At 47.0% G+C, this 12,828-nt stretch overlaps 1 protein-coding gene across 2 annotated transcripts in view; it reads left to right on the forward strand.

Moving 5' to 3' along the window:
• Positions 1–12,828, forward strand: part of ROR2 (receptor tyrosine kinase like orphan receptor 2) — a 192,946-nt gene that overhangs the window by 150,328 nt on the left and 29,790 nt on the right. For both annotated transcript variants that reach the window (XR_012374060.1, XM_073878181.1), the window contains exon 3: positions 11,925–12,212. Coding sequence is in view for 1 of the 2 variants with exons in the window: in XM_073878181.1 (XP_073734282.1) it covers positions 11,925–12,212 (288 nt within the window). In the remaining variant the exon portion in view is untranslated. The remainder of the gene's footprint in view (positions 1–11,924; positions 12,213–12,828) is intronic.

Here is a 12,828-nt window from a genome sequence, read left to right on the forward strand (position 1 = left end):
GCCCCCCATCCCGGCCCCCTGTCCTTGCAGGGGTCGCCTCTGGCCACCTGCCCTTTGGCCATGAAGGAGTCGCTGCAGCTGGCCGCCACGGTGCTGAGGAAGGCCCTTCTTCCTTAGATCATCGGGTTTGGCAACCACAGTGCAATGGGCTTGTCCGTATGGGCTTGTCTTAACATCTGTGTGTGTGTGCGCACGCGCGTGTGTGCTTCTGCTGTCTGGATCTCTCCGCCTGACGGCCGCGTGCACCAGCTCCCATGTGCTCCCCTCCGCCTGCTCTTTGGACTTATTTCTCTCCGAGTTTGTCCAGGTCTGCATCTGTTTTCCTGGGTCTGGGTCGGCTTGCCTTGTGCACGTGTGTTCGTGCCCCTGCCCCTTTGTGAGGCTGCTGGCGTCGCCTTGTGTGGAGGTGTCGGCTTGTCGGCCGGCTCCTTCCTTCCTCCGTCCCCTACCCCTCTGCTGTAGCTTCCGAGGGCTGTCATGCCCAAGGACCACAGATTAGGTGCCTCAAAGCACAGAAATCTACCTTCTCCCGGGTCTGGAGGTCAGACGCCCACCGTGCGTGGACTTCCTTGGCTCGTGGCCGCATTTCTCCCTTCTCCATCTCTGTTGTCACCTGCTCTTCTCTGTGCATCTGTGTCCCTCTTCCGATAGGGACACGAGCCATTGGACGAGGACCCACCCATGGGACCTCACCTTAACGTGATTACATCTGCCGTGACCCTATTTTCGCATAAGGGCACATTCACAGGTTCCAGGGATTAGGCTCCAACCCATGTGGCTGGGGCCACCGCTCACTGCACGACAGGACGGGCACCCTCCTCTGAACGTGCAAACACTCACATGTACTTCTTCCTCAGGGCCTCAAATCCCCTTTGCTCCTTTGTTCCCATGTCCTCGGATGCGCATCGTTGCCAACCTCGCATCCCCCTGACCTGCCCCTGTGGCTCCTCCACGTGTCCACCCCACGCCGCTGCAGCCGGTTCTGTGCAGACCACTAGACAGCTCAGCAGGAGCGTCCGGGCGGGAGTGACCCACTGCCCCTGCTCCCGGCTGATTTATTGGCCTGTAAATGCTTCCCCCAGAGAAGAGCAGCTTTATGTTCTCTCTGCGGCTCTCTGGGTCTCCTCCTCACCTGCCCTGCCAGGCAGGTTGTCTGTTTTATCTCCCACCAGTCAAAGCCCTGTGACCTTGTGACCCCTAGTGCATATGGCTTTCCTTATCTCCTTCCCAGACCAGTCAGTCTGACCTGGTAAACAAGCAGCTCCTCAGACACCTAAGTAATTTGACCAAGTTGGTGAACATGTGGACGGTCAGCTGGGATTTAAAAAAAAAAAAAAAAATCATTAATCACTGATCTGACTGCGAGGCAGGAGTGGTGTCCCATGGTGAGGGGTTCTCCTGTTACCTCTGCCTTCGGTGTGTTTTCATGCTTGGACTGAGTGCCGCTGTCCAGAGTCAGGGGTGAGCAGAGAGCTGGCCCGGGCAACAGGGCCACGGAGTCCATTAGCATCGTTGTTAAAATCACCCTGCTGTGCAGCAGGAGGAACCTTCTTGGCTAATTAAAAGGGAAGACTTCTGTTCTCCCTCTAACACTGTAGGGTGCCGACCGATCCAAGTTAGCCAGATTCTCAGTCGTCTGTGTCCCGCCCCACTTGGGCTGTTCAGTCGTGTCTGGAGAAGTTTGGGGTGGCCCTAAAGGGAGCTTTGTGAGCTAGAAGAGAGCTTAGTGAAAGTTAGTACAAACCCCATATTTTGCACAAAAGGGAAATGAAGCCAGGAGTTAAAATGGTGCCTGTGAATAAAGCCAAGGGCCAGAGCAACGCTGTGCTTCGTCTTGAGAGAACTTTCTTTCTGGCTTTCATTTTGGCCTCCAAAGAATTAATGATGGCTACAGTGGTGGACCAAACAAACTTGGCCACCCTCCCACTTAAACTACATACAAGTGCTCCATAAAAATTGGCAAAAGATGTAAATGCTTTGATGAACTTGCAGAGAGAGAGAGATGGAGAAATGCCCAGGAGCCAGGAATAGGGAGGAAGCAGCATTGTGACAGCCTTGGGCTGCCAGGCAGGATCCACCTGAGGTGGTCCCACTCTGTTAGCAGCCTTGGAGAACGTCCCCATGATTTAGTTTATATGAGACAAAGAGTTGTGTTCTGCAGGTATCATGAGCTTATGACATGGGCTCCCCAGCGATGTAAGATGGTGTCCCTACGTGGCTTTGGGTGTATCCATGGGCTCCAGAGTAGAAGGAACACCAGTAAGTCATGGGCACCTTGGCAAAAGCTGGGGATGGGCAATGGGCTTCTGCAGATGCATCAAATCCTCCAACGCACTGATGCTGGAAGAGCCCCCAAACATAAATGCTACACTAGAGAGAATATCCAGGATTGGGAAAATGCTGAGATCATGTGAATAAATAAGTGCTTTAGTGTTACTGATTTCACTTGGAATCAGAGGTATTACATTTCCTTCAATCAGGAGAAATAAGAGTTGCAACAAATATCAAATTTGCCTTCCGGAAAATGAAAGAATTTACATTTCTTGTACCCTAAATAAGGGCCTCTGAACGATCATCCTGCTACAGAAACTGTTCTGCAAGGCTCAGCTGTAGCAGTAGCCTTGTGTTTCAGCATCAAACCAGAAGGAATTCGTGGGGTCCAGAGAACTAAGTGTGGTAGGTAAGCCTTTGGCAGCAAGCTAGGAGACCTAGGGACTACAGTCCTTGCCTGAACCTTGGCTCAAGGGTGCAAGCATAGAAGCTGCCACCATGAGAAATCAGACTAAGACCCACACCTCAGGAAACCCAGTTTACATGATGGGAATGTTGTGGGGGAATCTCGGGCCCAAGAGTTAACATGAAAATTTGGCACTGCCTGTTGAAGGAACTCAGTCCTCAAGGGGTTCCCACAGAAAAACCAGCCCTACAGTGGAAAATTACAAAGCACACTTGGAGAGGCTTGGGATGAGTGGTGAGCTAGTAAACAAGGAAGCCAGAGGGATTAAAGATAAAGGAAGAAAAGGCAGTGGTGAGTTTGAAAACCAAACAGACCTTCTAGAAATTAAAAAAGGTAGTCAGAGAAATGAGAAACTTGATGGGCAGGTCAAGGAGCAGATGGTGCACAGCTAGAGATTAAAAAGGGATAGGGAATATAAAAGCAGTAAAGCATACTGGGGAACCACATGCAGGAGAAAGTTCAGCATCTATCTGGAAGATTTCAGAGGGGAGATAAAGGGGAATAGAGAAACAATGAGGTATTGGTGGAGAATTTTACAGAATTGATGGAATTGGGAATGGTACCGAGGCCCATTAAGGCTATGTACAAATCAATTCACAGCTAGAGATACATGGGAATGGCAAAGACAGAGGGGAAATATGAAAAGTAGCCTATGAGGGGAAGGTCAGATTACCCACAAAGGAGTAAGAACTAGCCTGACTTGCCGCAGTAGACACAGAAGCCAGAAGATGGCAGTGTAATCACCAGTCTAGAATTCCATACCCAGCTAAACTGTCACCAAGTGTGAAAGTCATAGGTTAGCCTTAGACCAAGACTGAGGGTGTTTACAAACTCACTCAGTCCTTTACCCAAAGAGCAAATGCGATTCAGGATGAGAAAACACCTAAGTAACCTGCTCTTCTCTAAGGGAAGCATTTACAGGCCAATAAATCAGTAAGGGAAAAATGGAGAATAAAGAAAGAAATTGAGTAGAAAACAGGAAAGGAGGATTAAAATGAAATGAAGAATAAAATACAAAATGAAAACATTAAAGATGAAACTTGCCAGTTAAAAAACTCATAGTTCACACATATAGACACATCAATTAGCATGTTAAATTATTAAACGTTGTTTGCAAGATTCATCTCTAAAATTTAATCATAAAAATGATTTCAAAAATTAAAAATACAGGGGTGCCTAGGTGGCTCAGTTGTTAAGCGTCTGTCTTCAGCTCAGGTCATGGTCCCAGGGTCCTGGGATCGAGCCCCACTTCGGGCTCCCTGCTCAGCGGGAAGCCTGCTTCTCTCTCTCCCACTCCCCCTGCTTGTGTTCCCTCTCTCGCTGTCTCTCTCTGTCAAATAAATAAATAAAATCTTAAAAAAATTTTTAAATACAGTGTTTAAGACCAAAGTACCCTTGGTAGCTACCTCAATGTCAGATAAAATGTTCTTTTAGACAAAAGCCTTAAACAGTGATCTAAAGACTGAAGTTTGGGCACCCAGCAACATAGTTTCCAATCCATAAACACAACTTGACAGAATTATTAATAGTTGTCTGACAAATACAGAATCAGTGAACACACGTGCCATTGAAAGGTAATAGATAAGCATATTAAAAGTTTGAAAAACTTGACGAGTTTAATCTACTGGGAATATATAAACCCCTGCACTGAGCAGTTAGAGAAACAAATTCTTTTTTTTTAAAGATTTTAAAAAATGTATTCATTTGAGAGAGAGAGCAAGCACAAGCGGAGGGCCAAAGAGAAAGGGAGAGGCAGGCTCCCCACTGAGCAAGGAGCCCGATGTCGGGCTCGATCCGAGGACCCCAGGATCGTGACCTGAGCCAAAGGCAGTTGCTTAACTGACTGAGCCACCCAGACTCCCTGAGAAAACACATTCTTACCAATAAAATGTGCAACATTTACTATAAGTATTATCTCTGTGCTAGCCTGTAAAACAAATCTCTGTGGTATCAAAGAATCATCATCACCTAGACCATGTTCTGTGACAACAGTGCAGTTAAGAACACTTTTAATAAACTTGTACCTAAAAGGGAAAAAGTATAATGTAAGTTACAAGATATTTGGGTCTGGCCAACCTTATGGAGATTAAATAATTTGCTAGTTGGCTAGAGAAAAAGTTGAAGGGAATTTGCACACTGAAAGCATGTATGAGAAAAAGAAAATTCATTAACTGCACAAGTTAGAAAAAGAGCAACAGTGTAAAGATTTTGAACAGACAGCTGCAGAAGGAGAGCCCAGTGGTTGGCAAACCTTCAAGACACTCCAAATTCTTAAGATGCAAAGTGAAACAGCACTATTTCAGGTCCATGAAATGTTTGCCAAGATTGGCAAACATTTTTAAGCCCTTAAACACAAAATGCTGACATAGTTTTGGAGGAAACAGTTTCACTGATATTGATAGTGAGCACACATGGTTTCAGGCACTCTTGAGACTTAGATGAACAAGAGATTTTAAGGCCCTGTGACATCACTTCTGCATCCAGGTGGATGCTCTCGAGATATTCTTGTGTGTGTGCAAGATGAGACATGTATACAGGTAGTCATTAAACACTAGCAAAAATGTGGGGAAGAAAATGTGGGTATAGCTTATTGCCCCTCAACTGGGAAAAAGATAAAGAAATCATGGTGTGTTTGCACAGTGAAATATTATACGATCATTAAAATAAATGAACATCAACAAAGATAAATCCCAAGCTGATTTTTGAGTGGAAAAAAAAAAACTAGCAAAGATGATCTTTCAGGGAAAATTTCTAAAAATATAAAACAATAGAAATGTGCATTGGGATAGTGCATACCAGTTCTCAGGAGAGGGAGGGAGAAATAGGGAAGTGTGGATTTTCTTTGCATCCTAGAATGTTTCATTTTAAAAAAAGTATTCTAAGTCAAGGGGCACCTGGGTGGCTCGGTCGTTAAGCGTCTGCCTTCGGCTCAGGTCATGATCCCAGGGTCCTGGGATCGAGCCCCGCATCGGGCTCCCTGCTCAGAGGGAAGCCTGCTTCTCCCTCTCCCACTCCCCCTGCTTGTGTTCCCTCTCTTGCTGTGTCTCTCTCTGTCAAATAAATAAATAAAATCTTTAAAAAATAAAAATAAAAATAAAAGTGTTCTAAGTCAAATATGGTAAAATGTTAGCATAAAATATTGATGTGTACACTGGTATCTATTATATTTCTATTTGTATTTTTGTATGTTTGCACCATATCAGTATTTAAAATTGTTGAGAAGAACTGATATTGAACAAAAACAATTAAGTAAAAACATACGTGAGCCGAATGAATTTTAAAAACAAAAAGGCCACTCTATTGCTATTTGAAGAAGATATCTGCATAGAAAATCCAAGATAGTCAGCTCAGGAACTATTTAAGAAGATAGTTCAGTAAAGTGTCAAGGTAAAGGAAAAATATACATGGTGGACAGAATATTGACCTTCCAAAGATGTCCAAGGAACCTCTGAACGTGTCACCTTTCATGGTGCGGGGACTTTGAAGATGGGATTAAGTTAACGATTTTGAGATGGGAAATGATCCTGGATGATCCAGGTGGGCCCAGTGTAATCTCAGAGGTCTTTATAAGAGGGAGGCAGGAGGGTCAGGGTCACTAGCTGGAGACATAGTGATGGAGGCAGAGGTGGGGCTGAATGCAGGGGAGGTGGGTGCCACCAGCCAGGGCATGTGTGGCCTCCAGAAGCTGCAAATGCAAGGACAGAGACTCTCAGAGCCTCCAGAAGAACACAGCCCTGCTGTTACCTTGATGTTAGGACTTCTGACCTCCAGAACTGTAAGATAATAAATTTGTGTTGGTTCACGCTACTAAGTCTGTGTTAATTTGTTATAGCAGCAAGAAGAAATTAGTGCGATATGTAGAAATCCAGAAGTTGTCCTATAAATAAGCCTTCTTTAAACCACTTAGAAATAAAACAATTCTCTCATAGTAAGGAGAATTATAGGATACCAGTTACTAATTACTAATTACTAACACTAATTACCTAAAAATACATGTGAAGGTCCCTACGAAGAAAATGACAAAGCTTTCCTGAATAGGTGAGAATGTCTGAGATAGAGACGTAGACCATGCTTTCTCCATATTGTCAAGAGGGCAGTTTTATACAAACCATCTATAAATGCAGCCTCTCTCCATCCACATCCCAATTTTTAAATCAGTTATCAGGATGATTCTAAATTGAGTCTGGATAAGAAGTAGCCATAAAATTGAGAAACATGCTTCCAAAAGTAACATTTGTTATTGTTTCTTTTCTTTTTTCTTTTTCTTTTTTTTTTTTGAGAGAGCGTGCATGCATTGGGGGAGGGGCAGAGGGAGAGAGAGTACCTCAAGCAGACTCCCCACCCAGTGTGGAGTCCTATGAAGGGCTTGATCTCACGATCTTGAGATCATGAGCTGAAATAAAGAGTCAGATGCCCAACTGACTGAGCCACCCAGGTGTCCCAACATTTGTTATTCTTCATGTCCAGACTTCTCTCAGTTATTGTAATTTAACAAATGTGACACTGCCATAACAACAGGCCAAGATCAGTGATGTGGGGAGTGAGGTTAGAAATGAATAGAGGCTGTTTTGGATCGGGCAGCCAAGGGATCACCCTATATGGACATGACTTTTTGACAAAGACTTGACCCTGGAGAAACAGCAAAGATCTGAGGACTGGGTGTTCTGGTCGACTGGACGATGAGGGACCAACTGGGTGTGTATTAGGAAGGGTAAGGGACCCCCTACCCCCTTCCAGTCAGGGTGAGTGTGGGAAGAGTAGAGAAAATTTCAGAAGTATTGATATTGTGGATTTCAGCCATTCCCCATTATACATCTTCCTAATCTCTTCCCAAAGACTGAGTTTCAATCACTCATACAGGGAGGGCACTATAAGTTTATGAAGTTACCATGTTATCTACCTGTGGTTCTGGTCTCTGAGCTTCCAGTAGAGCATGAAGGAGGTAGATTCAAGACCTAGGTTGGGACATGGGCGTCACCCATGGAGATTCTGCCCTGTCCATGTCCAGCTGGACCAGGCTTTCATACGCCATTGCATCTAGACTCTCCAGGGATTGGTGCTGGAGGTATGGGCACATTCTTTCCAGTCCTGATGTTCTCCTCCAGTGATACTTCATCTTGGGGCTGTTTCTGGCCTGCTCTAAGTTCGTTCTCGGATGGGTTGGGTTCACTGAAACTATAGTGTCTGTTTCTATTGTTGTATGTTATTGTTGTTTTGTCCTCAGCAATTTAAAGCAGATGTTCTTGGCCCCAGCTACATACCTAGAGCTTTTGACAAATGCCATTGCTCAGACTCCTCCTGGGTCTTGATTGCCGTGGAGGTGCAGGTGGTCTTTTTCATAAGCTCCCAGGTGGCTCCACTGTGAAGACAGACGTGACGCCTGCTGGTTTAGATGGGGTAGGATCCAGAAAAATTAGTAAGAACTCCATGTGGGGACTAGATTACTGCGCTAGATTCTCCTTTGTTTTCTGCAGGCGGAGGAGGGTTCGGCTTCATGGGTGAGTGTTCATCTGTTGAGAGTGAAGGTGATCTGGGAAAATTGGACACCTCAGGCTCAGAAGAAATGGTGGAGGCCTTATTCCAGGATCTGAGCAAAGCTGAGGGAGGTTTTCAGTACTCAGGGAAGGATGCTTTCAACAGAGTGGCCCCTCTCCCCACCTGATACTTCCACCAACCCCACCCCCCCTCCACTTTTACCTGGTTTGTCCGCCTGCTCTCACCTTGTTCATGAACATGTCCCTCGTCCCTCTTCAGGGGCATATTCTGACCCAGGACTACACATGTAATGTTGTGTAACCATCCGCAGGCTCTGGTTCCAAACATTTTCAGCCCCCCAAAGGGAGACCCCATGCCCACCAAGAGTCCCTCCCTAATTTCCCCTCCCCCGGCCTCTGGCAACCATTAGTCTGCTTTCTGTTTCTATAGATTGACCGGTTCTGGATTATTTCATATAAACAGAGCCAAGAGTGCTTTAATGATTAAATCAATGGTGTAAGGTGCTTGATTCCAGCACACGTGCATTGCTTCAGGCCATGGTAACGAGGACGACAAAAGCATCTAACAGAGAAATACTGGCGCTGTCTCTGAATTAAGCCTAGTTCTGACTCCGGTAGATGGTTTCACAGTGTCCTCCTGGTGGGGTGGGGTTTCCACCAGCCTCTTCGTGTCCATGAAGAGGGCAGAGGAGGCAGGAGAACAGGGAACACGGAAAGACTAGGTCTAACGCTTACCAGTTTGTCAATCAAGGATGTAGGAGAAGCCTTCGACAAGTATGATGAAGAAGAATTCCATGTTTCCATATCCATTCGATGTAAAAAAGATGTTCTGGAGAAGAAACAGATCCTGGGTCTGTTTGCAGTAATTGGGCAATAATTACTGGCTGGCTTCTCCTCAGGTCTCCTCGGTTGTACAAAAGGAACGGTCCCCTTAACTTTCTTCTCCGACTTCTAACCCCCCTTCTTGCCCTTTCTAGATAAATGTTTCCATGTTGAGGAGGCTCCTCCTCTGTCTTTCAGGAGAGTTAGCCAACTGTGGAGCTGCCCCAAGTTGATGTATGCAGATGTCCTCAAAGTGGAGGGGACAGTGGTAGAGCCCCTGTCAAGCCAGTCCTGCAAGGGGAGGGGATGAGAGAGTCAGTGACCATCATGTCCTGGCCCCCAGAACCCCCAGGCCTGCCCCTTCTAGATGTTTGCTGGTCAGCTCGGAGACGCAGACCCGCATGTTCAGCCTTTACACGAAGCTGTTGCCTGTGTCTGCGGGAAGCTATGTTTTGTCACATGTCTTTGAGGAACTGTCATCAGTGTGGCGATGAGAATTCTAACTCAGCTTAGGCCAGGAAGAGATCGTTGTACTTTTAATGTGCCATTGGCTATTTTACATTACAATTTGTTGACCCTTTTATTTGTCCCACTATGTGTTCGTGTTATGAAAACCTTGATGAAGCATTTGAACAGTAAGCAACTTGAAAGTGCTTCCTGTGAAACCCTCTGATTCATTTGGGCTCTGGCTAGAGCACAGTGAAATGGTGAGTGTACTGTCATCTGTGACTGAGATTATGTCAAAGTAACCACTTCAAACTCTCAAATCAGATTGGATTTTGTGTTCAAAGACGCAGGGTCTAGGCTGGGAGCTGTAGGAACCAGGTCTTCCCAAGTCAAGTTTGTGCAATTGAGTTCATGAAGAATGTACATCCGGAACATCACCCTACTTGGTTCCAGAGGGATGTCATCGACATGTCTCTCACATTACAGCTTTGGGTCATCCACAAGAATTCTCTTCCATAAGTTAATTTAGTGCACTGAGAAAAGGGTTGGCTAGGAGAGAATCAGGGTAGAATCTAATGATGTGGGTAATAATGATTAGTGCTAATTAATGACCCCTCTCAGACAGCCATCTGGCCACTCTCCCTTGTCAGGAAAAACCATCCCTCCCTCTTAAAATCCACAGCCTCCCATCCCGTTTGCTGCCTCCGGTCACCCAGCATCTAGGGACCATCCCCCAGCCTGTAAAACGTACCTCAAGGGTCCACCGGAAACCCTGTAGTTTTCCATTTAGTGAAGACCGTAATAACAGATATGTGCCATCTTTCAATTTCATTTTTTTCAAAGAGGGTAGGAACCTACCAGAAATCAAGCCAAAAGATTCAGAACATGAATATAATTTATGGTCAGTTTGCTATTGCTCTATTATCTTCCTTTTGTCTGAAGTGAGTCCATCTCCGCATGGTTGGTTGTCTAATCTGTCTAGCCTTAGGTTTTGTGTGTGTGTTATGGAATTTTAGCATGTGTGTTTATCTTAACAGCATAGTCTCCCAGCTCTTGATCTACACCACGCATGTACACACACTCACACATGCATCACACACACATCACACTACACACCACAAATACACCGCATCACACCCACATCTCACGCACCGCATACGTACCGCACACACATATCAGAGATGCACACCACACACATACACACACATAAACCACACACATACGTACAGTCCTCACACACACCACATCACGAGTACGCACACCACATCACCCCCACATACCACACACCACATACCGCTCTCCTCTGCCATCTGTTTCACTTCCCCTTGTTCCCCATGGCCTGTGTCACCAGCAGAGAGTCCCCACCCCTGGTTGGACTGAGCCCCACGCTCCAGCCCCCCTGGCTCTGTATTCCAGGTCCTTCCAGGCCGTGCTCACCTCCAGCGTGGAGCCCTGCACAGCTTCTTCCTGCTCTTGCCCACGTGCAGCAGGACAGAGCCTTCAGCAGCCCTCAGCCTTGACATCCTTGTTCTCACCAGCCCAGGGATTAGCTCATTTTTGAGGATGTGTCTGTTTTGCGATGAAGTTTTCCTTCCTGAGGCTTCTACTTGGTGGTGCAGCAGGAGGGAGGATGGCCTTTCCGAGCGTGAATCACATCATGAATCAGTGAGATTAGATTTAGATCTAGTGCTTGCAAAGAGAAACACAGTTGGTCCTCACTTTGGGGTTCCATATTTTCGAGCTCCCTACTGTCTAAAGTGTACCTGTAACCCCAAAATCGGGACTTTGTGTGCCATTGTGTGGTCATTCACAGACCTGCCCCGAGCCGTGGAAATTTAGAATTGCCCGATGCACATGTTGCTCGCTGAGGCCCCGCAAGACGACACCTGCCTACCTGTTCCAGCTCATACTGTAAACAAGTGTCCTTTCTGTGGTCTATATAGTCCTAGGTTTTTTGCTTTTTTTTTTTTTGTTTTGGGATTTTTTGCCTTTTGTTGGTGACTTTCCTGTTTTAAATCCTCCCAATGATGGTGCTGAAGTGCAGTCTGGCCTTCCTAAGCACCAGAATGCTGTGATGTGTCTTATGGAGAAAACACACGTTAGATAAGCTTCCTTCAGGTGTGCATTAGCAGCAGTGCTGGCTGTGAGTTCAATGTCAGTGCATCAACAATACATATTAATAGGGTGTCTTCAAACAGAAACACACGTAAAATGAGATTATGGCATGATTGATGAAAATACTGGGACCAGAGGCCCAAAGGAACCTAACTCCGGATTTCCCCAGGAGCAGTGGTTTGCTAATTCAGTGTTCTCAGAACATTCTAGAACTTCAGTACCACCAGTGCAGGTCACAGGAGGCGCGCCAGGCAGCCCCTTCTTCCAGCCCTCACTCGGCTTTGTTCTGTGACCACTCTCCTCTGCAGGCTACTTTCTGAACTTTCTGGAGCCAGTGAACAACATCACCATAGTCCAAGGCCAGACAGCCATTCTGCACTGCAAGGTGGCCGGAAACCCCACCCCCACGGTGCGGTGGCTGAAGAACGATGCCCCCGTGGTGCAGGAGCCGCGGCGCGTCATCATCCGCAAGACAGAATACGGTTCCCGGCTGCGAATCCAAGATCTGGACACGACAGACACCGGCTACTACCAGTGCGTGGCTACCAACGGCGTGAAGACCATCACCGCCACCGGCGTCCTGTTTGTGCGGCTCGGTGAGTTGGGGCTGCCCGGGTGTGCGGTTAGCACATGGCAACGCTCCCGGCCCCAGAACAGGAGATCAGTGTGCACTTTGAAAGTGAACACGCACAAGGCCGCAGAAGGGAAACCACTAAAACCATTCCCTGAGGCCTCTCGCATTGTGCACGAGCTCCTGGCTTACCCTGTTCCCCATTTACTAGTTATAAAAGAAAATAGGCACACGTGGAGCGGTCTGGAGACCTGCAGTGAAGAAAATAACCCCAGACGCAAAGGTGAGCTTCGAGGCAGAGGGGGACGGTCGCGTGTCAGGGGGTGGCTCCCCGGAGAGGCCAGCCGCGCTGAGGGAGACAGGCAGCTGCTGTGCACAGAGGCCTGGGCCCCGCCGGGACCAAGGGCTGGAGTAGGGCGCGGTGACGGTGCCCCGCGCACACGCTCGGCACAGGTGGCCACAGGGAGCCACGCGTCTTCTCTCATCCCCGTGGCGAGATGGTCCCCGAGCTGTCCCAGCCCGGCCACACAGGCTCCAGACCATTCGGGCCCCAGCTGGGATATCGATCTTGTGAATCAAGGTTAGATGAGGAGAGAGCAAGAAAAATACCTCCAAACGTTTCTGCATAAACAGAGAGCGTG

Source organism: Callorhinus ursinus, unplaced genomic scaffold (genome assembly GCF_003265705.2).
Source record: "Callorhinus ursinus isolate GAN/ISIS: 27379988/994484 unplaced genomic scaffold, GSC_fseal_2.0 scaffold28, whole genome shotgun sequence".
In the NCBI taxonomy this organism is placed as follows: domain Eukaryota; kingdom Metazoa; phylum Chordata; class Mammalia; order Carnivora; family Otariidae; genus Callorhinus; species Callorhinus ursinus.